Source organism: Peromyscus maniculatus, chromosome 11 (genome assembly GCF_049852395.1).
Source record: "Peromyscus maniculatus bairdii isolate BWxNUB_F1_BW_parent chromosome 11, HU_Pman_BW_mat_3.1, whole genome shotgun sequence".
NCBI classification, from domain to species: Eukaryota; Metazoa; Chordata; class Mammalia; order Rodentia; family Cricetidae; genus Peromyscus; species Peromyscus maniculatus.
Window position 1 is genome coordinate 70,279,989 of NC_134862.1, and position 23,712 is coordinate 70,303,700.

At 41.8% G+C, this 23,712-nt stretch overlaps 2 protein-coding genes across 8 annotated transcripts in view; both read left to right on the forward strand.

The window, feature by feature from the left end:
* The window catches only part of Ankrd45 (ankyrin repeat domain 45), a 31,866-nt gene extending 26,869 nt beyond the window's left edge, over positions 1–4,997 (forward strand). For both annotated transcript variants that reach the window (XM_015998244.3, XM_015998245.3), the window contains exon 6: positions 1,745–4,997. In XM_015998244.3, coding sequence (XP_015853730.1) covers positions 1,745–1,776 — 32 coding nt within the window. In that variant the 3' untranslated portion in view covers positions 1,777–4,997. The remainder of the gene's footprint in view (positions 1–1,744) is intronic.
* A 2,553-nt stretch (positions 4,998–7,550) lies between these two features.
* Positions 7,551–23,712, forward strand: part of Slc9c2 (solute carrier family 9 member C2 (putative)) — a 58,154-nt gene continuing 41,992 nt past the window's right edge. For 2 of the 6 annotated variants that reach the window (XM_042258421.2, XM_076547821.1), the window contains exons 1-8: positions 7,551–7,657; positions 8,891–9,064; positions 11,333–11,433; positions 13,715–13,843; positions 15,501–15,666; positions 17,733–17,849; positions 19,037–19,198; positions 22,428–22,527. In XM_042258421.2, the coding sequence (XP_042114355.1) occupies positions 8,929–9,064; positions 11,333–11,433; positions 13,715–13,843; positions 15,501–15,666; positions 17,733–17,849; positions 19,037–19,198; positions 22,428–22,527 (911 nt within the window). In that variant the 5' untranslated portion in view covers positions 7,551–7,657; positions 8,891–8,928. The other 4 variants (XM_042258419.2, XM_042258422.2, XM_076547822.1 and 1 more) reach the window with 4 other exon arrangements.

Sequence of the window (23,712 nt, forward strand, 5' to 3'; positions counted from 1 at the left end):
ACTTCACTTTTTTTGTGTGTGGCGCATTTATTACCCAAGTTATTTATGTTTGTCAAGAGGGGTTGTAGGTTTTAAGAGGTTGAGATGATTAGGCTGATATAGGTGGTGGTATGAGGGGCTCGCCCTTGCCATCTACCTAACTAATGTCTACTGAGCAGGTAGGTGGCACTCCCCTAGGTCCCTTGAAAGGAGGCAGTCTTTAGAGTTCCCCGTCTTAAGCAGCTGCTTATGTAGATTGCGGGTAATCTACAGATTGTATACCTGGAAAGGTGAACTTCAGAGAGGCCCAAAGGAACAAAGAAAAAGCCACCGAAGCTGGAGGAGTTGTTGCCGTGAAGCCAGGGTAGAGTTTGACAGTTTTACATTGAAAACACAGGCTACCGATGAGAGGTTCAGAGCAGGGGCTAAGGATGTGGAGAGCTCCCATCTGGCTGACTGTAGCCCTCACGTCAAGCAAGGCAGCACCCAGGGCCACAGAGTTAACTTGTGATCATTTTGTTAAGACTACAGAAAAACAATCTGACAGCGTTAAGCTTTCTTTGATGGGCAGTGGGGCGCCATCATAGAGCTTTTAGGTCTGGAGAGAGCTCTGTCAGTAAAATGCTTGCCTCACAAACTTGAGGACCTGAATTTGATCCCTAGAAGCCACTAAAGCCGATGAACAGGATGTCATGTGCTTGTTCCAGTGCTGGGGTGGTGGACATAGGCATATCCCCGGGGCTCACTTGCAGGCTAGCCTTGCTGAATCAGCAAGCCCCAGGCCAGTGAGAGACTTTGTATCAAAAAACAATATGGGCATGATCTGAAGTGGGACACTTGAACTTGTCCTGTAACTTCCAAAGGCATGTGGATCCACATGCACAGCTCACACGGGTGTGTCTGTACTAGTGCCCCCCACAAGGTATTTAGTGTTGTGTGCCTATAATCCCAGAACGTGGATGGCTGGAGCAGGAGGCCCGGGAGTTTGAGGCTAGCTTGGGCTACATAGCGAGGCCCTGTCTCAAACACACAGAGAAACAGACCTTTAGGGTCAGCAGAGATGAGGGATTAAGTGAGGGAGAATAATTTTCCTTTCTTTATAAAATGGTTTGGGGGGCAAGGAACTTAGAGGAAGTTGAGCCCCACAGTCCAGAAGTGAGATGATTAAGACCTCAGTAACTGGTAGACAGTCCATTTCCCGCCTAGTCCATCATCATCATCATCATTGAGCTGACCCAACAGCTCTCCTCCCCCCTCCTCACCTCTGCAGAAGAATTGCTTCTTCCCTCAGGTTCCCTACATTTCAGCCCCTCTAGGCACCTTCATAACATAAGATGCCGTGCTGGGTCTTGCTGGAACGTCTGAAATGATCCTTCAATTTACAACTAAGAAATGAAGATGAAAAGGGGTCAGCATTTTAATCCTCTAGGTAGTGGCCAAGAAACACCAGGAAAAGAGAGTGTGTGAAAAGTGCATGCATGTGGCTTTACCCACTACAGGAAAAACGAGTGTGTTAAAGTGTGTCCTTGTGGCTTTACCCACTACAGGAAAGATGAGTGTATGAAAATATGACCTTGTGGCTATACCCACTACAGGAAAGGCAGAGACTATTGGAACTGATGTACCCAAGTGCTGGGGTTTAATTAATGGCTGATTCAGGCTAGGATATACTGATGTATTCCATGCCCATTGTTTGAGAAACTGGCTTCATCGTGTTCCATATCTCAAGCTAATTAAATGTCATTTAAAAATGTGTTTCTTCCAGGTCAAGTGAAAAGTGCCAGATCGATAATCTAAGCCGTGGTCCGCAAAGAAATCAAGACTGTGCCTTCTACAGACCCCAGATGGTGTAGAAGTCTACGTTATCTTCCAGCATTCGATAAGACAAATCAATTCCTGCCAGCTGAATTCAAGAAATAGACCCAGGGTTTTCAGAAATGTTTGGATACAAATTCAGTCAGCCTGGCTTTGTGCAAGGCTGTTCAGAATACTCACACCTAGCTCAGGGGCTGGGCCTCTGCTCCTCCAAACACATCACCTCATGAGTCCTCCTATCAAGGCTCCTCATGAGTTTCTGCATTCCTTCGGAAGAGCCGAGCCAGGATTTCAAAACCACACAGAGAAGCTAATCATTTTCTGTGTAGCTAAGGCAAGACATTTCCACTAGACCAGGGAAATCATTTTCAAAAGATGCACTAGGCCATTTTTAAAGGAAAGTATCTGTTCCTTCTCTCTCAAGCAGCAAATACTAACAGTTGTTTGGGGCAGGCTCCTTTGATTTTTAGCTCTTACTTTTTATGTCCAAATTAAATTTTACCTGGAAGGTAGGAGACAGTTTCTGGGAAAAGCCCACTGTTACCTTTAATATCTGTAACAAACACAAATCTGGCTAGCTTCCCCTCTCTAGGAGGTTTGGTAATATAGATATTGTAACTGGCACCATGCCACTTCCTACCATTCTCTGTTCTATTGCCCAGGTTTTAAAGGTCATGGTTACTCAAAAATTTGTTGAAAAGTCCTTTTTCTAGTCAAATTAAGCAGGATCCTGAACTTCCTATTCTTTTGTGACTTTCCGGGAAAGATTTTTATAGAAAATAAAATATAAAAAAAGAAAGGAGAGAGAATATTCCTCGTTCTTATCACTTCCTCCTCTTTGTCTCGCTATGCAAACTATTTTTTTACTTGAGAGGAGAAAGAAAACAGGGAAGCCATTCAGTAACACTCACCAGGCCATGTTCTCTTGGTCATGGCATTGAGGTAATCTTGGTTTAAATGTTTCTCCAAATCTCACGTTTGAGATCTTTTCAATATATGAGCAATTTCCATTCAGCTTCCTTCAGCAGAAGCTTTAGTGTTAGCCCATCTGCGAGACACCCTGGGTGTTTGCTGCTGGGAGTAGAAGGGGATCTGTGTTTGGCCCTTTTAATACGTATATTTCAGGATACTCAGTGCACATCAGCACTGGGATCACTGGGAAGAGGCCAGGTGCCCTTCTTTGTTGCTGTTATTTTCATTCTAAGCCGCAGTTTCTGAGCCTTGATCATGAATACAACAGAGCTTTTCAGGTCTGTGCTCCTGGTAAGGAGGAAGAGAGTTCTGAAACTCCCTTCTGTTTCAGAAGCATTTTGAACTATCTACTAGAATAATCTCTCTCTCCCTCTTTTGTCTCTCAATCTTTGTCTTCGGATATTTTATAGCCTTTGATACACTTGCTAACACTGTATTTGTATGATCTCTGGATTGGCACCTTTTACCAACACCCCAACTTTCTTATCATCTGCTTTTCTAACCCCCCCACTAGCTTCTCTTGTTCTTGGCCCTTGCTGTCAGAAACTCTCAGAATTCAATCCTGATTCTTGGTGGGACAATTGTTTTTCTTTACCCCATGACAGTCCCTGTCTCCAATATTATAGAGAATCTAACCCTTCCTTCCTTCTTTGGGGGACACTTATGGTGTCAGAAGCCTCATTCTGTGCTCAGTGGAATTATTCACATGCTTGTCTCGCCATGTGAATGAACAGTGATCTTTTTGAAAGAAAGACTGATTTGCTCTTCCTCATACCTAAAGAGCATGCAAAATAAATAAAAATAAAGTCAGTAAATAAAAGTTGAATTGACTCACTTAGTACTACCTTACTCCCAGCACCTAGCATGCCTCATACTACCTAGTACTCATAGAACTCATTACATCTCCATTCATTTATAGAGCTTGATTACATTATAAATACCAATTTTATCTTATGCCTTGCTTTTGTCAATGTACTATTGCATTACCTACTCCTCCAACAGAAAAGCCATACCCACATCAAGCATTGCAGCTCTATGTCTGCCTTCTCTCAACTTCATATTTCTTAATCTGTTATCTCTAACTCATCATAGACCTAGTGATTTCCAAGAGCTTCTTGGATTTGATTTCGGAGATTCCTTTGAAGTGGGGCTCTAAACATTTATTTATATCTGTGGATCTATAACTTCTGTTTTGCAAGAGACGATTATCAGTTATTACCTATTGTTGCACTGACTTATAGATAGATTAATAGAAGATTTAAATGCCTTTATGCTGTGTTTGATGTTATTTTATTAGCTGCATGGTGTCTTCTGAACTTGCATAGAGTAGTTACTTTTTTAAAAGCACATGCCAACAATTCAGGAATGCCTCCATAGTATTTGAAAGGTAGTCAAAGGCTAATTCAATGTTAAGATCAGTTCTAGACAGTAGTTCTTTAGGTTTTGTGTTTCACTGATAATAAAAAATGTAAAAGTATAAAGGTAGAGTATTAATATAATGTTATTACAATAACTTCTGCCTGTTATCACTATCATATAACAAAAGTTGTTTTCATAACAAAAGAGTAGATGTATATAATGATGGTTGGAACTTTACGTTAGACTTACTTTTCTCATTTTGCCACATATTATAGAATTTTATCATATACCAGAACTAATGTAGTATCTAACCTTTGACAACTACTGCTCTCGAACAATAGAGGCAGATTGATATTTATTTTAACATAAAACCCCACATTGTCAAAGGCTGACATTTAATCCAGTATTTGTCTGATATGCAGTGGATTATATTGTCCAGGAAAACCTAATCTCCCGCTTCACACACTCCTCTTACTGTGTGGTCCTGTCATTTCTAACATAGAAATATGAGTCTCTGGGCTCCCTTGAATCTAGGGAGCCCATGACTATGGTTGAAAGTGATTCTGTGCCATTTCCAAGGCTAGGCTACCAGAGGTGATGTGGCTTCTGCCTCAGTCTCTTAAGATTTGCCTTAGAAACCTGCCTGTGAGGAGACCAAGAAGAAAGGAACTGTGGCTTGAGCCTGCAGCTCTGACTTCACTTCATCCATCTAACCATTGCACCAACCTGCCCGACTATGAGTGAGTCATCTTGGAAATGGATTCTCCAGTCAAGCCATTATTTGATGCTATACGGAGTGGAGGCAACTTTCTCTGCTAAGTCCTACCAGAATCATGGGCTTCTGAGATAAATAAATGTTTTGTTTTAAGTCACCCAGTTTTGTATTTATTGGTTTATACAGCAAAATGTACCATATACATGTTGGAACTCAGAAATGTGAAAGGATATAACGAAGCCCAGAATATGTGGCTTTGGTTCTGAAACTGGATGGTGGGTTGAAGCTGCAAAGGTCTAGTGGGGATCGTGAGTGCCAGCCTCCAGGCCTGAAGTACAGCCCAACCAGAAGCCTCAGATCCTCCATGAGGCTACTAGAGGCAGTTTATAAGAAAGAAATGTTCTTGCAAGCTAGAGAAGAGGGCTCTTGTTAGGAGGCCACAGGAAGATTTTCATGACGTTAAGTAATGAACCCAAAGATTCAGTGACTATATCTCAACTTGGCCCCAGTGCCACCCCACCTTTTGTGAGGTGTGAGAGGAAGGGTCTGAGCTGAAGAGAGGAGCACACCAACTTTCAAGTAAGATTACAACTATAAATGTGCCAGCAGCTCCCAGGTTTGAAATTGAAGTTGCTCTTTATGTCCCAGCCTTCCTAGATGACAAAAGTTACTAAACTAAGAAATGACTTCTGGGAAAAGATAAAATCCAGGGCAGAACTACAGGGGTTAAGAAGTTAGAAACATCTAGGATGGCACCTCGGGATTCTCAGATATTAGGGCTTTTTTTTTTTTTTTCCATGCAGCCGAGAGGTTGGTTTCCGGATGTTCTAGGATGGCATCACAGCTACACCCAGCTGGAAACGGAACTGCCACATCTATCTATCTTTCTCAGAAGTGGCATATGTCAGCATAAGGAACTGTCTGACTCATCTTTCTGCAGTCCCATGTCCACCCTTGACCAAATCAACTTACTGGGAGATGGAAAATGATGACTGACTCACCTGTGCTACAGGCCTGTCTTAGTCACATAGTATAGTCTGTCGTCAAAAGACAGGATGGGGCAAAGCACACTTCAGCCTCTGAGCTCCCCAAGGCTATCAACGCCTACTTCTGCTGGCTTTGCTCAAAACGGTGAAATATAAATTTTATTTATTTACTTCGAGACAGAGTTTCTCTTGTGTAGCCTTGGCTGTCCTGGAACTTGTTCTGTAGACCAGGCTGGCCTCAGACTCAGATATCTGGCCTCTACTTCCCAAGTGTGAAATACAACTTTATTATGGCTTTTAAAAAGGCTCTCTATCAGGGAGGTTGTAATGAAGAGTAGTTCTGTCACTCCTGCAGTTTAATTAGGTGCTGTCACCGGCTTTCAGTACCATGTCTAAGCCAGGGCTGAATGTGAATTTTGTCCAAGTTTCCTGAGGTATGTGGACTTGGAGAACCTGAATCTTGGAACTTAAAACTACAAGGGTTGTAGTCACAGGTTTGGTGGAACCGAGAGAGAGAGAGAGAGAGAGAGAGAGAGAGAGAGAGAGAGAGAGAGAGAGAGAGAGAGAGAGAGGACAAGAGTGAAATAGGAGCGAAACATCAGTGAAAGGATAGGAGCGAAACATCAGTGAAAGGCATGGTTTAAAACGACCTGAGGCCGTGCAGCTGAGGCGTCCAAGTGACAACCGGTGATCTAAAGTGAAGTACATTGAGAGAAAGCATAGCGAGGTGGGTGTCAGGTGAGGGACATGAAAGCAGCCTAGTGAAAGTTCTTCCACAATTTTGGTCCTGCGATGTAAGAAAACCATACGTCTACACAAATAAGAAAGGTGCAGAGCATATTTTAGGGTGATGCAGATGTTTTAGTTATAATTGAGGGGCAGACATAGAACTTTTGACTGAAATTCAGTCTCACTGAGATGTCCTTCAGAGTTTCTCTAACACAGAAGCGATGCAGAAGATGATAGATTCAGCCAGCTTCCTGCTGTGATGCTCTCTCCCCTTGGAGCTCTATGGAAGAGCACATGCAGCAACCTTGATCAGGAAGGCATAGGGAGACTAGAATTCCCTACACACAACATGACTCCTCCATGGCAGCAAACTGCAAATTGATGATTAGTAGTCATTGAAGAAATATTGAGCTGTATTTGTTTCTAGTAATTTAGATTGGAGCCCCCAAATCACAGGCTAGGCATCAAGAATTTGTTGATGAATATGTCCTGGGGAGCGTGGGTGACATTGTACCTTCAAGCAAAGAACTAAAATTCAAGGATGAGTTGAATGGAGGAAAATGAGAACGTTAAATATGGAAAGGGGAGAAGCAGCAAAGGCAAACGGTAAATTAGAATGAATCAGGAGGTCTGTGTAGTGGAAGAAGTCTAAAGGAACCAGAAGGGCAATGAGTGGGTAAGATGGATACACCACGAAAGCAGAAGGGGAGTAGGGATGTAGGAGGATAGTGAGAAGCACAAATGTGAGCCAAGTAGAACATACATGTATAAGATGTTACATGTATAAGATGTTACGTGTATAAGAAGTTACAGTGAAACCTGTTATTCGGTATGCCAGCTAAAAGTTAATTTCAAAAACGAGTCAGGGAGATGGCAGTGCAGTGCCCAAGGGGGTCAGGGCTGAACTGGATAGAAATGGCATAAGAAAAACGTCCTGTATGTTTTTAAAACCCCAGAGGTTCTGTCTGTGTGGCTCTCTTTGACCCATTCATCTGTTATGTCAGGCAAAGGAAATCAGTTAAAAACAGTTGTAGGTGTAGACCACAGTGTGGCCATTAAATGCATGCTCCTCTGCAACTCAATAACTCCTTCTGGATTGGAGGTGAGAAGAATGAGTGCAGCCAATCAGAACAAAAGCAGGTTGGCAAGAAACCAATGGGAAGTCAGCATGGAAACAGCTTTGGCTTTGGTATCAGTTGGCAGTACTGACCCTGGCAAACAGATGCAGAGCTGACCACAACTGAGCTCCGCCCTTTGGGATTTTGAAAGGCTGCATTTTGATGTCAACTCTGAAGCTTAGGCTTGGAAGGACACATCTCTGGGAAAGAACTCGGTTTTAAGGTCATTGACATGGGGATGAGGGCTTGGAGATAAGGACCTGAAGGGCGGCTTGAAGGATGGAGAGTAAGTTGTGGATATGGTGGCCAACTCCTTCTTTACATTAGAATCTTTGTGACTGATAACAAATGAGTATAAAATGTGGCAAGAGATGTTTATTCCTGAAGTGACTTCAGGAACCTTCAGGTTAGCTAGCTATAAGGAAACAACAGAGGAGCCCAAGTCCTTCTCAGGACCGTCACAAACATTTATGCCCACTTTGTCTTACCCAGGGCACCATTTCAGTGGGGGCATCAGGGATGATATCCAGCCTGTTGTTGATAGGACAAGCCACCCGCCTGTGGTCAGGCTTCATGGTCCTGAGGAAGAGGTACTTTTTCTACTTCAGTCAAAGGCTTCACAAATCAAACCTCAACCTCAGTCTTTTCAGTTTTTTTTTTTTAAAACATTGTTTACCTCTGTCCTCATTCCCAACTTTAACTGATGTGATGCAACTTACCTTGCTTCTCATTTGCTGAGAGAGGAAAAATAAGTTTTGAAGTTGGAGCAGTAAGGTGGAATTCCAGAGTTGTACTTGTGGAGAATGAGGAGTATGGCATTTACTCCTTCCCTCTCAAAGAGTTCTCTTGGTCAGGTGTTCATGGCGAGCCTGTCTTGGCCTGCGAACTGTGTTTACAGCCTTAATGAAAGCCAAGAACTCAGTCTCGGCCTTTGAGAGACTCGCTGCTCCACCCAAGTGCTGTGGTCAGATCACTACAAAAGCAGCACAGTCCGGTTCACTCCTTCCCACGGGTGGGTAGCGTTATGATACTGAAACACCAAGGCTGCTGCTACTTCCTTGTTAATATTCCTGGAGCATGATGGAGAGTGAGTGGTGTTAATGTGCTCAGATCTGAGTGTGCTACCCCCTCAGCTAGGTGGAGTGTGGATGTACTGGACCCTGGTAGGTCTCACGATCCTTCATCCCATCTTTTTTCTTCCCCCCATTTTACAACAGGGTAGTCTGCCATAGTACAAGTTACTTCTGGAAACACAATGTCAAACAACAGTTTTTCTTTCTGGGCAACAAAAGATGACAACAAGCCTGATTTGCTCTGCGGGAGGCCAGCTGATTACTTTGTGGTCCAGAAGCATTTCACAATTATGATATGTGCTACTATTGTTCTGGGAGGTAAGTGGCCAGGCGAGACCCCTCTGTCCTTAGAAACTTTTCTCATTGTAGGAGGAGATCACAGCTACATCCAAAGAGCAGCAGATGGAATTTCAAGGTGAGAGTGAAGGCTGCCAGGCCAGCTTCATTCAGCTTCTAAGGAGCACTTTGTCTGTCTCTATTCAGTAACACTAGTTGGGCATGGTAGGGTGGTAATGCATTAAAGAGAGTGAGACAGTCCTTGCCATTATGGAGCCTTCTCATGGGGGAGGTAGGCAAACAAATAAGCATGAGGCGATGTGTTAAGTGTTGACATAATATGTATATTGTATTGTGTATTGACATAACACAATAATGTATTGCCAGGTTTCTCTAATAATAATAAGAAAGAAGCTCCTGATACTGCCCATATGACCAGGCCTACCCTGATCAAATATGACATGAAGGGAGACTTCTCGGCAAACAGACAAAGAGGACACAGACCAGCAATCCACAATTCGCATAGTTGATGTCATTAACTTTGTTTGTTATGACTTTTAAAAAGATTTCATTTTATTGTATGTGCAGGAATGTTTTGCCTGCATACTTGTCTATGTACCATGTGTGTGCCGTGCCCACTGAGGCCAGAAGAGAGCTCCCAAAATTATGTAATTACAGCTGTTTGTGAGCTACCATGGATGCTAGTGCTAGGAACTGAACCTGAGTCCTCTGGAAGATCAGCAAATGTTCTTACAGCTGAGCAATCCCTCCAGCCGCTCTTTTGGCCTTTGGTGGGGTTTTTCTTTACTCCACCCACTTTTCCTGTCTAGAAGAAAACTAGAGAGGGCTTTGTAAACAAAGGCCTCCTAAACATTGATTAAGAATTCAGCAGGTGTAGTATGTTCATAGAGATACAGCAGCCTAGTCAAAAACACAGGTGCTTTTTTTTTCTCCAGTTAACTCCTGGGATGAAAGTTCTAGGTCTCTGCAAAAGAATATTTACTTAGGAAAAAGACCAGCTCCTCCAAAACCTTTTCTGGAGTCAGGAAGATCATCTAGGACCAAATAATGAGACAAATATGTGCAAAGAGCATCTTCACTTTATCATTTATCAGGGAGTGAAATTGCTTTGTCTAGAGATTTTTAATATTGTCACAAGGTCTTTGGGTCCTTTGGGTGCCCACAATGATCTGATGACTGTGAGTTTTGCTGACTCTAGACACACTCCGAGGATGTAGAGATAAGCGGCCAGCAGCAGAGGGCATTGTGGAAACAGCGAGAATACCATCTCTTTCCCTAGACTTAAGCATGAGAAGTATTCAACAATTATTTACTGATTTGGTTCAACTTCAAGCTGGGAGGCAGGATGCAAGAACCCAGGCTGCCAGTGGGTCTTGCTTTATGCACAAATGCACAGGATTATAGTCTGTCTTGTGTCTAGGGGAAAAAGATGAATCGTCTTGGACAGAACAGGCTTAAAGGCAGCCTGCCAGTGACAAGTGCCTCCCATGGCTTGTCCTGTGAAGGAGGCAACCCTTATGCTACAGTCAGTTTCAAATATTTCTTTTTTCCAGGAAAATTATGGAGTATGTGTTATTTTAGCACAGAATGAATTGTTTTTAACATAAAATGAAGTATATAGATATTAATTTTGGCTTTTCATTACTTCTCACCATCAAATCCATCGCTAAGATGCCTATGGAGTGACCCTAACACCTGCCTGGGTGAGCAAGTGTATGAGTCTGGTGAAACCTCAATATTTTCCACACTCTCCTGTGAGGGATGCCTAACTATGTGTACTCTATGCTTAACAGATTGTATTTGTGAGCCAGTGAGGTGGTTTCAGGAGGTAAAAGCACTTGCCACACAAGCTTGTCTACCTGAGTTCAATCCCCAGAACTCATATAAAGTGGAAGGAGAGAACCAATTCAACAAGGTTGTCCTTAGACCTACACACACACACACACACACACACACACACACACACACACACACACACAGAGAGAGAGAGAGAGAGAGAGAGAGAGAGAGAGAGAGAGAGAGAGAGAGAGAGAGAGAATCCCCGAAACCCAAATAGCATTTGTAACAATTGTACTATTCTCAGAAGTTGAAAATTAAATAACTAGGCTAAGTATTACATTTTTTGAAAATATAATTTATCTCTTTTGATAAGGTTTATTCTTAAATTGATATATAATGTGTTTATATATTTATTGGGTCACAGTACAACTTGACACAAACATACAATGCATAATGATCAAATTGGGTAATTAACGTTTTGAAATTGTAAGTTGTATTTTTATTTTTTAGGGCTTTCAAAGATGGTTTTAAAGAATTCTGAGGTCTTTGTGTTGATGATTCTCTCCCTGTCAGGATTTGTGACAGGGCAACTGGCTTACCATTTTGTTGAGGTACCGTATACATAAGTTAGAGAGTAAATCAAAGGTCAAACACCTCAAACAAGGCCCACTCCTAATGTGTAAGTGTTTCCTCTTCTGCAGTCCTGAGGCTCAACCCCAGTACCTCATGCATACCAGGCAGAAGCGTTCTCACATACCCAACCCTATGGAATTAAACATAATGTGAACAGGCATTCAAATAATTTCACTAAGCATTTTACGACACTAAGCATCTCTAGAATGAAAGACCCGTAAGAAATACAGCAAGAGAGTCTTAAGTTCGGAAAGCTTCAAATGAAGCAGTGGTTTGGAAGTGAGGACAGTTCATCTCATTGGCAGGTTCCTTACCATCCTTCTCCCAGCCTTACCCCTTGCCCTTTGTTACTCCTTCGGAGTTCTTGTTTCTTTCCATTGTGGGTACATGGGCTTATTCCCTGATGGTCACTTTAAACATGGAGAGACTTGACACAAAAAAGGCAGCCTCTCTTTTCTCTTTTAAGATTTATTTATTTTATGTGGATGGGGTGTTTTGCCTGCATGTCTGGAAGAGTGTTGCGTGCCATGCCTAGTACCCCTGAAGCCAGAAAAGGGTGCCAGATCTCCTGACACTGGAGTTATAGACAACTGTATCCACTGTGTGGCTGTTAGGAACTTCATCCGGTCCTCAGCTAGAGCAGCAAGTGCTCTTAACCATTGAGCCATCTCTCCAGCCCCTGCAGCAGTTATTTTCATAATAAAGCATGGTCGATCTTTTCTCTCAGATTAGATATGAAACATGCATTATACACAATATAGCCACAAGACAATAGTCCTTCATTTTCCCCCCAACTTATTAATGCCTGGCCTTGACAGTGATACAATGTGCATCAACAAGTTATTGCCATTCAATGTTTTATTTTTGAGATGGAAGTAATACCTAAAGCCCTATATATATACATTTGTGTAGGGCTGCAGAATCCTGCCAACCTCCTGAAGTTCCACCACACCCCTTAGCTAACACCATTTGAGCTTCGACTACTGCCACACTCATTTTCAAGTGCGCTCTCTATACTCAACTCATTAATCCTTGAGTTAGCTCATTCATTCCTGCAGGAACTCAACGGCAATAAACTCTCCAGCCACCTTACAGACTGAGGCAAAGAGAAGTTAGATAATGGAGCTGTTAAATTGGAATGGTCTAGAATCACCTTTTTAGGAGGGAATATTTACAGCATTTCAACAACCGTTGTTGTGTTTTCTATTAATTTATTTTCACTCTCCATCATCCATGCCTTATAATAACTGATTATGCCAACATCTAAACATCGAATTTCTCTGTTGACTAACTGGAATATTTTTTTTCAATCCCAAGTAGATCTTTGTGAAGCCACGAATATCTGTATGAGAATATATAATAGATATATTGAAATAAGTATCTAATAGCTTAATAAAAATGCTTTTCTGTGAATTGGATAGTATTATCTCAGGTAACACCAATGGTAAGGGATATATATCATTTTTGAAAGTATCAATTTTAGGTTCTAAGCAATGTTCATGTAAAACATATCAGAGAAGGTCAGTTTAAAAGGAGGAAAGGGTGGAAAGGGAGGGGCTGGAGAGATGGCTCAGTGGTTAGGAGCACTGGCTACTCTTGTAGACGATCTAGGTTTGGTTCCCAGCACACACACACACACACACACACACACACACACACACACACACACACACACACACACACACACACACGGCAGCTCACAGCCCTCTATAAACTCCAGTTCTATGGCATCTGACACCCTACTCTGGCCTCCTGGGCCACTGCATGTATATGGCATATGTACACAAAATGCACCTAAAACATTCATACACATAAAACTAAAACAAACAATTCTTCAAAAGGAGGAAAGATGTATTTTGACTCATAGTTTCATAATGTTCAGTCCGTGGTTGTTTGGCTCCATGGCTGTGGTATGTGAGGAGATGGAGCAGCATCACCATCATGGCAGAGAATGGGGTAGAGCAGGGTTGTTTATCTCATGCCAGAAAGAGTTAGAAAGTCAGGGGTCAGGACAATATACACCCTAGAACGCCACATCAGTGGCCTCCTTCCCTCCAGTGCCAGTATCCTAAAAGCCCAACCGTGAAATTAGCATCTTTGTAATCCAAGCACCTCTCAATAGCGCCACCTGCTGGAATCAAGCCCTCAAACCACAAACCTTTTGGGGGTGGGGTGGGGGATGGGGTGGAGGAGGGTGGGGACACACTTCTAAGCTACCACAAGTAACAGACTAATTTTTCCATACATTTGTTATTTTAGGTGCACCAAATTGTCTACCCTCTTCTAAAAACACCCAGTTTTTCACTTTATTGTTATTTTTTACCTTTAATTGTATTTGTGGCTGCTTTGGATGTGGACTTTTATATAGTCAAGAACGTGTTATGGCAGGTAAGAAAACATTTTAGAACATTTTAAATTAGTGGTTCTACAGAACACTAATTTAAAAGAGTTGAGGGGGCTGGAGAGATGGCTCAGAGGTTAAGAGCACTGCTTGCTCTTCCAAAGGTCCTGAGTTCAATTCCCAGCAACCACATGGTGGCTCACAACCATCTGTAATGAGATCTGGTGCCTTCTTCTGGCCTGTGGGGATATGTATAGACAGAACAATGTATACATAATAAATAAATAAATCTTTAAAAAAAAAAAAAAAAAAAGAGTTGAGGGGCAGGGTGTGTGGGGCACTTCGTGTTTGATGAGGGACTGCTGTGTTTAGGATCCTAGTAAATAACATCTCAGTTTTGCCCATGAGCAAACTGAAGCTCTGAAGTCACAAGGGGGTCAGTAAGTATTTGGGTCTGGGTTCTGGTCCTAATCTGGTCTCATCATGGCGGTGTCTTTTTTTTTAATGGCTGGGATTGTAGTTATTGTTTCTCCTTTTCCTTAATTACACTCATTGCACTATTTTGTTTGTGTTTCAGAGAACATTTTCCCCCATTTTGGTTTCACTCCATTCTTTCTAGCATCTTGAATTAAAATTAATTAAATTGTAGCATTTTAATGGTATTTTGCATATTCAATGTTTAATTTTTTTCCTTTTTACCTGATCTCATGTTTTGACTTTTAGTGTTTTCATTATTATTCAATTCTAATTTTAAAATGCTTTTCTGGGTTGAGGGGACACATTCAATCTTTTTTAGTTATGTAGCTTTGGCTGGCCTGGAACTAACTCACTATGTAGATCGGCCTGGCCTTGAACTTGTGAAGTTCTGCCTGTTAGGGTTAAAGGCGTTTAACCATGCCTGTAGGGTATGAGTGCTGCAGTAAGTGAGATGTGCAAGTATGCTGTGGACTGTTGATTTAGAGTCCTTCAGGTACATTGTATCCCCAAACTCCATACAAGTCTATGCCAGTTAAAAATAATGAGGCAATGGCTAGAGACATGGCTTAGTAGTTAAGACACCAGCTGCTCTTCTAGAGGACATGAGTTTGGTTCCCAGCACCCACATGGCAGCTCACAACCATCTGTAACTTCAGTTCCAAGGGATCTGATGCCCTCCGTGGGCCCCAGATATTCCGGCCTCCATGGGCACCAGGCATTCAGGTAGTGCACATGCCTCAGATATACATACAGGTAGAACACCCATACACAACATTAAAAAAAAAAAAAAGAAAGACGAAACACAGTTTAAAAGAATAAAATGGTGAATATGACCAAAATACATTGTATGGATACATGAAACCCTCAAAGAATAAATAAAAATATTACATTATTAAAAATACTAAAGTAAAAAATATCAGTCAGTCCTCGGGGGAAGACTTGTCCTGGAGGAGGTGGGAATGGAGGGTAGGCTGGGCGTAAGGGGAGGGGGTGGGAGGGGGGAGAATAGGGGAACCCATGGCTGATATGTAGAACTGAATGGTATTGTAAAATAAAATATATATATATATATAAAGTTTGTGAATCAGTAATTGCTAATCAAGAGTTTTAAATAAAATTTAAAGATTAAAAAAAAATCAGTCAGCCAGGATATGGTTCTTCAACATGAGAAATGCAGTCATGTTATCTTTGGGTAGATGTGACGCTGTGTGATGAATTGGTTCACAGGTCTTGCTAATGGGAATGATTAGCTTTGGTACGGCGTTTATCATCATCGCGTATGTGGTTTTCAAGTTCAATAGGGATTCATGGGATCTGCAGTGCTGTTTACTCTTCAGCATCACCCTGTGCTTGATAGACCCTCTCCATTCCGTCAACTCGCTAAAAACGATTGGTACGTCAGTTCCTTTCTTTCTGGGGGTATGTTGTTTCCTTTGGACTGTATTTTCCTTGCATGGATTGTGTATTCAGCAGAGTAGGGATTGGTGCCTCATTTTCTTAAGGACAGATGACTGACTTGAAGGCAATGCAGATAAGACAGTTCCTGAAGACAAACCTAAATATTAATCCATAATCAGATTCTGAGTAATCTGAGGTCATGTGGAAGCATCCCAGTACTTCACATCCAGATTAGAAACTGGAAAGCAGATTTCCCTTAAAACAAAAACTATAGATATACTACCTTAGGAATAATAATAATAATAATAATAATAATAATAATAATAATAATGGTAATAGTACTTCAATTATATATTTTCAATTATTATTATTTCAAAACCCCAAGATAAAAAAGAACATTAGACAGGTCCAGTTTTCTCTGTGATGATGATGATGATGATGATGATGATGATGATGTCATTCAATGTGATCAGTTTGGTTTTTATCCAATGCTTATATTAAGTGGCTGCTTTTACTTTATTCTATTTTTTGAGACAGGGTTTTACTATGTGTCTTTGGCTTACCCAAAGCTCACTATATTAACCAGGCTGGCTTTGAATTAAGAGACCCATTTGCCTCCGCCTCCTGTGCATGACTTAACAGTTGCTTTTAAAATACATGGGTGTATAGGAAAGCAAACTAAAAAATAATTTAAAATTTAAAAAAAAATGAAGGAAACTGAGGAAGCCGGGGATCAATCAGCACTCCTCCATGGCCTCTGTCTGGGTTCCTGCTTGAGTTTCTGCCCTGACTTCCCTCAGTGATGGACTGTGATAAGCCAAGTGAACCCTCTCCTCCCCTAATTGCCTGTGGTTGTGGTGTCTGTCACAGTAATAGAGACCAGACCAGGGCAGTAGCTTTAGATCAGTGTGTGTTTCCACGTGGCAAACACCGCAAATCAGGCTTTCCCTTTTTCTGTTTTCTTTTAAAAGGGTCTAGAGACCAAGTCCTACATGTGCTAGACAAGAACTCTACCACTTAGCTGTATCCCCATCCCAAATGTGGTCCTTTTTAGTTTTGGAGAGCTGGCTTATTGCTATATCACCGGATGTGGGAAGTGGGGGGGAGATACAAGAGGCCTCAATTAAACTTCTAGAGCTGCAAACCACAGGGTTAGCGGAGAAAAGAATACTCTGTGAAGACAGGGCCAGTGAACTTGCAGACACAGCAGTTGGAACAATCCAGAAGGTGTGAGAGAAGTAGACTGGGGAAATCTGAGCACCAATTAGCAGTGGGACAAGCACAGGGGTCTCAAAATGTGAATCCTTAAAGGTGGCAGGCAGAGAAGGGATCCATGTTTGAATGAATAATGAATAAAAAAATTCTTAATTTGGTAGAAACTCAAAGGTTCAAGTATCTTCAAAAAAATTCCCCGCTGGGCGTGGTGGCGCATGCCTTTAATCCCAGCACTGGGAGGCAGAGGCAGGCGGATCTCTGTGAGTTCGAGGCCAGCCTGGTCTCCAAAGTGAGTTCCAGGAAAGCCGCAAAGCTACACAGAGAAACCCTGTCTCGAAAAAACAAAAACAAACAAACAAAAAACAAACAAACAAACAAACAAACAAACAAAAAAAAAAACCAAGTCCAAGAGGAACAAAACCATACCATGGGAAATCAAAATAAAATCCTTGAAAAATCAATGATACAGAAAAAACAAACAAACAAACAAACAAAACCCTCAACAGCAGCCAGAGGAAATGGCTAAGTGGTAAAGATACTTAGTATATAATAATAAAATAAATCCTTTGTCCTGGAAGTTGCTTTTGGTTAGGATATTTTTCTTATCACTGCAAGAGTCGAAACCAGGGCAGGTCAATGCAAGGGGTGTGCCCGTCCTGTTCCTTGTGACTGAAACGTCAGAAGGCATAGTACAAAATGTAGCAAGTGTTGTTGGTGACTGCTGCACAGACTCATGACAGTTACGACTGTCTTCTTTCTTTTTCTAGCATGTCTTAGCTCTCCTCTGTCTTCTGTGCAAGAGCGCCACTTGCACCAGATTAAATGATCTTTTCTGTCCTTCCCCAGGCATTTCTAAGATGTACACTGATATCATCAGAGGAGAGTCGTTAATCATTTGTAGTTTCACGTGCATATTCTTTGGAATTTTTCGGGGCCATACAACTAATGTTTCCATGTTCAGGGGTAAGGTCATTGTGCTTTGTTCATTTCCTAAAATCATTCTTATTGAAATGAAAGTGCATTCGTCTTTACATCTTTCTCTATACATTCTCTTGGACCAATTAAAATGATAAGCTAGATGACAAGAAAATAGCTACCATCTTTTTTATTGATCACTAAAATACAAAGTGTATATTTTGTGATCAGTGATATGCAAACAGGGGTATATGGGAGAGTTGGAGAGAGAAAAGGGAAGGGGGAAATGATATAATTTTATAATCTCAAAAAATAAAAGAAATAATTAAAATAATAGTAATAAAACCCCTCATTTCCTCTCCCCTAGCATGCATGCACACATACACCATTATATCATCTGGCTCAGGTTATCTCTTGAGCTAGGATCATTATGTTTCTCAGCCAGTGGATGTTAAGGGTTGGTTTGGTCATAGATTTGACGCTGAAAACAGACCATTCATATAGTATTGATAGAACAACCCCAAGAATGACAGTAGCTGGATTTGTGTGGCTAATGATCACTGGGATGTGGAATATGTTCCCTTGACAGGTTTCTAGATGTTGTCCTAGTAGCTAGAGAAGAAAGGGGAAAATCAGATCATAGCATGGAGGGGAAAAGTGTCCTCCTGTTACGTATTTGTGATAGCGGCAAGAAGAGGGTGAGAATGCCTGAAAGCAGAAAGAAATGTTGGTGGAAAAGGAGACACTCACAGTCCTTCTCAATGAAGGAGCTATGGTAATTTGGGCAGACAATTTAAAAATGATGTATTAGCATATACTAAGTAAGTATAAAATGGATTTCATTATGATATTTTCATGTATGTACATAATGTATTTCAATTATTTTCAATCTTGTTTTTATCCTTTCTTGTCTTTCTCACTCCCATCAATCCTCTTTTCAACTAGCCCCTCTATTTCATGTCTTTCTGTGCGTGACCCAAGGAGTTTCATTGGGATCGTCCACAGGAGTGTGGTGGGAGTTTTTCATCCCTGGAGAACTCGATGTTAAGTTATAGACTGAATGGGAAAAGTGTTCCCAGAGAGCCTCTTTTTCAGATCCTCGCTGGGTGCTCTCTCTGAAGAACAGGCTCCCTGTTCACAAACCAGAGAGCTACCAGTGGAAACAAACAAACAAAAGTCCCAGATGTTAAACTCAAGTTTTCTTTCTCGTTTTCTCTCCTTTCTTTTATTTTCAGAGTTACATGTAATCATTGGACTCAGCCTTGATATTTTTGGGAGCACAATATGTGGATACTGGTGTACCAGAGTCATTCAGATTATATTGACCGACATTTTCAGCAACACGCTGACTAACGTTGTTCTGTGTTTTTCACTGGTGTACATGACTTTCTACCTCGGTAAGGCAATCGAATGCAAAGTGTACGAACCTCGGTTTTGCCCTGCTCCTTACTCCGGATGCGTCTTCACAACTTCCGCCTCTTTGCTGCAGGCTCCCTTCTGTCTTGTCTCAACACCTCTTTGTCGTCTCTAGTTCTCCCCTGCCCTCTCTGAACATCCTCTTTATTGGAAACTCCGTGTCTCCTCCTCTTTGCACTCCTAACTCTGGGTACTCTCACCCTTTGGCGCTCTATTCTCTAACCCTATAGGCTGTCCCTGGCAGTCCCCTAGGAGAACACGGAGTTCGTTTCCGTTCTGACTCTTGAGCAGCTCACCTATAAAATGGGAAAGTTGGCAGAGAAGCTCCCGAGGTCTTTCCCAGCTCGACAGCCTTCACTTAGTAATCCAAGGTGGCTGTTGAAATGCCGCCCTTTCCTTGAATCTAGAAGGCAGGAGAGTAGAGGGAGAGATCAGGGGTGCTTCTGTCCGGAAGAGGGGCTAGGGGCAGGACAACTGCAGGAGTAATAGTACCCCGCCCGTGTGGGCCTTCAGTTAGTTCAGTCCCGTAAAATGGGGACTTGAAGTGTTACAGTTCCCACATGAGCCAGAGTAACTATGACCAAACGGCTTTGCTCTCATCTTACACAGTGGAGCAACTTCCAGCCAACTAAGATCTCAGCTCTCAAGAGCTCTCTCTTGACACGCCCGGTTAAGGAAAAGCACTGTTTTCCCTACTGATATATCGCCATCTAGTGGTTGCTCACTGCCCTGAGCCAGTCAAACTAGAGAAAACATTCACAGAAGACTCATTTCCTTAAACTTTAGTTCTTTTCTTCTCTGTGAAAGTTTTGTGGATGCCTATACCAGGTTTTTTTCTTTTGAGCCACCAACCAGCTCCAAAATCATGACACAGAGACTTATTATTAGTTTTGAATGCTTGGGCACGTTTCTGGCTAGCTCTTTTAACTTAATCTGTTTCTCATCACCTACCTTTTGCCTCGGGGCTTATTACCTCTCTTACTACTTACTGTAAATCTTATTTTCACTGCTTCTCTATGTTTGGCTGGCATCTGCCTGGCTTCTTGCCCGGGATGTGTTCCTCTTCCTCTCGGGAGCCTAGAGTTCTCCTCCTATTTATTCTCTCTGCCTGGCAGCCCCATCTATTCTTTCTCTGCCTAGCTATTGGATGTTCAGCTTTTTTATTAGATCAATCAGGTGCCTTAGGCAGGCAAGGTGAAACAAATGCAACACATCTTTACATAATTAAACAAATGCAGCATAAACAGAAGTAACACACCTTTACATAACTAAACAAAAGCAGCATAAACAAATACAACACATCTTTGCCTAGTTAAAACAATATTCTACAACAGATGCCTTATCTTCAAAGAAGATTCCATTCCATCTTTCCATCTCCTTACCAGATTGTGAGCCTCTGGAGCATGAGTGGAACTCATAGCTCTTGCTCTCTGTTTTGCCTCTTTTCAGCCAAGCTTAGAGTTTGTCAAGTGCCCGACAGTAATTTAATACACGATGATCAAATAAACCAATATTCCTTCTCAAAGAGTTTTTGAGTAAGCAGACTCCAGATATACTTCATCAACCAGTGACCTTGGAACATACTTAGCCTCTCTAAGCTTGTCTCTTCATCTATACAAATGCTCTAATACTTCATTTGTATAGGTCACTGCAGGCATTAATGAAGGAAGGTGTGTGACTTCCTTTGCTTGTGAGCTGGAGGTACCTAGGGGCTGGCAAGAGCTTATTATGCACATCTCCTCCCACCTCTTTTCAAGTGACAGTTGTTCATGGGGGGTGGCCTTATACCATGCATGTCAAGTCTTTCTCTCCTCCACCCCAGCCTCCTGCCAGACATTAGTTTTTAAGCCTTTGCCAGCTCACCACTGGGTTCTTCTAGGAATTGAGGTGTTTCTAGTCAATGCTTGGTGCCCCCTTGAACAGATTAGATGAACCAGAACTGAGGGTAGAGGGGGCAAGACCAGGTTGCCAAGCATTTTTGCCTCGTTTTCACATTAGAAGATTCCCAGTCCCGACACACAAGTTTTCAAGTTGGGATGAGACTGTCACTTAACAGCGTGGATTCCATATTTTCATTCAGCTATGTGTCCAAAGTGCTTGATCAGTTCAGCTGATCAAGTCAACAAAACCCTATTGACAAAAATGTGTTTAAAACTCAGCATGAAAGAAGACAAGCTATACACATTTGCAGAACCATTAGCTTACTTGACTTGATTGTTTAAGTTAAATTCAGTTAGGCAAGTAGATAATAAAGTCAAAAGTGATGTTAAGTGAAGAAATAAATGAAAAAAACAGTGAAATCTTCTTTCCTGAAAATTAATATGTACTGCTAAGCAGTAAAACCAGTCGATCAAAATCAAGAACATGGTCACAACGGTGATCATCCATTGCCATGAAACTGTGCCAAGCAATATTTCATCTAATTTATTGTTTGCAATAAGTGTACAAGGTGCTGCTGTTTCACACCTGTTTTGTACATGCAGGGACACTAATGGAGAAAGGGAGGTCACATTCCAAAGCAGGTGTCTCTTCCACTCCTTGTCTGGATGCTTTTTCTCTTCCTTTCTGTCTGCTCTTCGTCTGCAGCCCAGCCCCGACGGTATTTACCATGTTCAAACACTCTCCCTAGACTAGGTTTCAACATCTAGAGCCCAGTGAGTTACCCTTTAGTCAGCAAGGGGAAGGCAGAAGCTCCAGGAAGCTGTGAGTTCAGCCAGCAGTTTCTGGTACACGCAGCACAAGGCCCCTGAGGTGCTGAGTGGAGACTACATAACTACTACCCCCACTAACCCTAGCCTTGGTGATGATGTAGGGTTGGCAAACTGGGTCAAATCTGCTCTTAGCTAAAAATAGCTTTGTAAAAAGAGCAGAATAAAAGAAAAATATCTCGTGGAGATGAAGATGATACAAAGTTGAAAGCCCACAGTGTTTTGTGGTTAGTCATTTGTTTGCATGCTATCTCTGGCTTCTTTTGCAGAGTAATAGCTGTGACAGATCCCCTGTGGCTCACAAAGGCTAGGTATTTATTATATGGCCCATTACAGAAGAAGCATTGCTATTTTCTGATCTACGGTATTAGACTAACCCCTTGAAGAAACTTTCTAACAAGAAACACCGTTTTCAATGTTACTACTGATTCTTTACTCAGCGCACACCAGTGTGTAGATTTAATTGCATTTAATTTTAACTCCCCCTCCTCTCTCTCCACAGTGGAATATTTCGGAATGTCGGGCATTATTGCTTTGGTCACGGTAGGCCTGAATTTAGATTCGCTAAGCTTTAAACCGCGGATGGAGTTCATAATTACGAAGTGAGTTTTCTGCTGCATACTCAGTGTAGATTCCATAGGATTTGGATGCTTAAGCAGTCTTGTCTTTAAGGAAGCTGATACGACTTTATTTATAGACATTTTTTCTATCTCTAAAGTTTTAATGTGCCAACAACGATCATTGATATTCTGAGTAAAGAATCAGTGCTTTGAAATTTGCAGGCAAATGGATGGAACTAGAAAAAATCATCCTGAGTGAGGTAACCCAAACCCAGAAAGACAGTTATGGTATGTACTCACTCATAGGTGGATTCTAGATATAAAATAAAGAACAATCAGACCACAACCCATAGAACCATAGAGGCTATATATATAGCATGGAGGTCCCTAGGACGACTGTGGCATATAATAAATTTCAGTTTTACTCAATTATTGAAAAAAAATAGCCAAATGAATGGAAACACATGAACTATGAACCAAAGGCTGAGGGGACCCCAGCTGGATCAGGTCCTCTGAATAGGTGAGACAGTTGATTGGCTTGATCAGTTTGGGAGGCAACTAGGCAGTGGGACCAAGTCCTGTGCTCATTGCATGAGTTGGCTGTTTGAAACCTGGAACTTATGCAGGGACACTTGGCTCAGTTTAGGAGGAAGGGACTGGACCTCCCTGGACTGAGTCTACCAGGTTGATCGCAGTCCTCGGGGGAGGACTGGTCCTGGAGGAGGTGGGAATGGAGGGTAGGCTGGGAGTAAGGGGAGGGAGTGGGAGGGGGGAGAATAGGGGAACCCGTGGCTGATATGTAGAACTGAATTAACTGAATGGTATTGTAAAATAATATATATATATATATATATTAAAAAAGTTAAAAAAATAATAAAAATCCATGAATATGCAAAAAAAGAATAGCTCCTTAAAAAAAAAAGAATCAGTGCTTCAGAGACCACAGTGCCTCTAAGTCACTGTAATAGTTACACTTTGAATTGTGGGTTTTTTCTTTCACATCACACTTGGCTGACACCATCCTGGTGTGAGAAGGAAGTCCAAAGAAAGAAGGGAATCAGAGTGAGATGCATCATAGATGGGGGTGTGGACTGGTGTCTTCTCAGACAAATGGATTAGTCCTTCTCTGAGAAACAGTGCTAAACCACAGAATTGCTCAGAATCCGGGCACCAAGTCACAATCTACCAAAGAAATTATCATCTCAAATGAAGGCAGATGTGGACAAT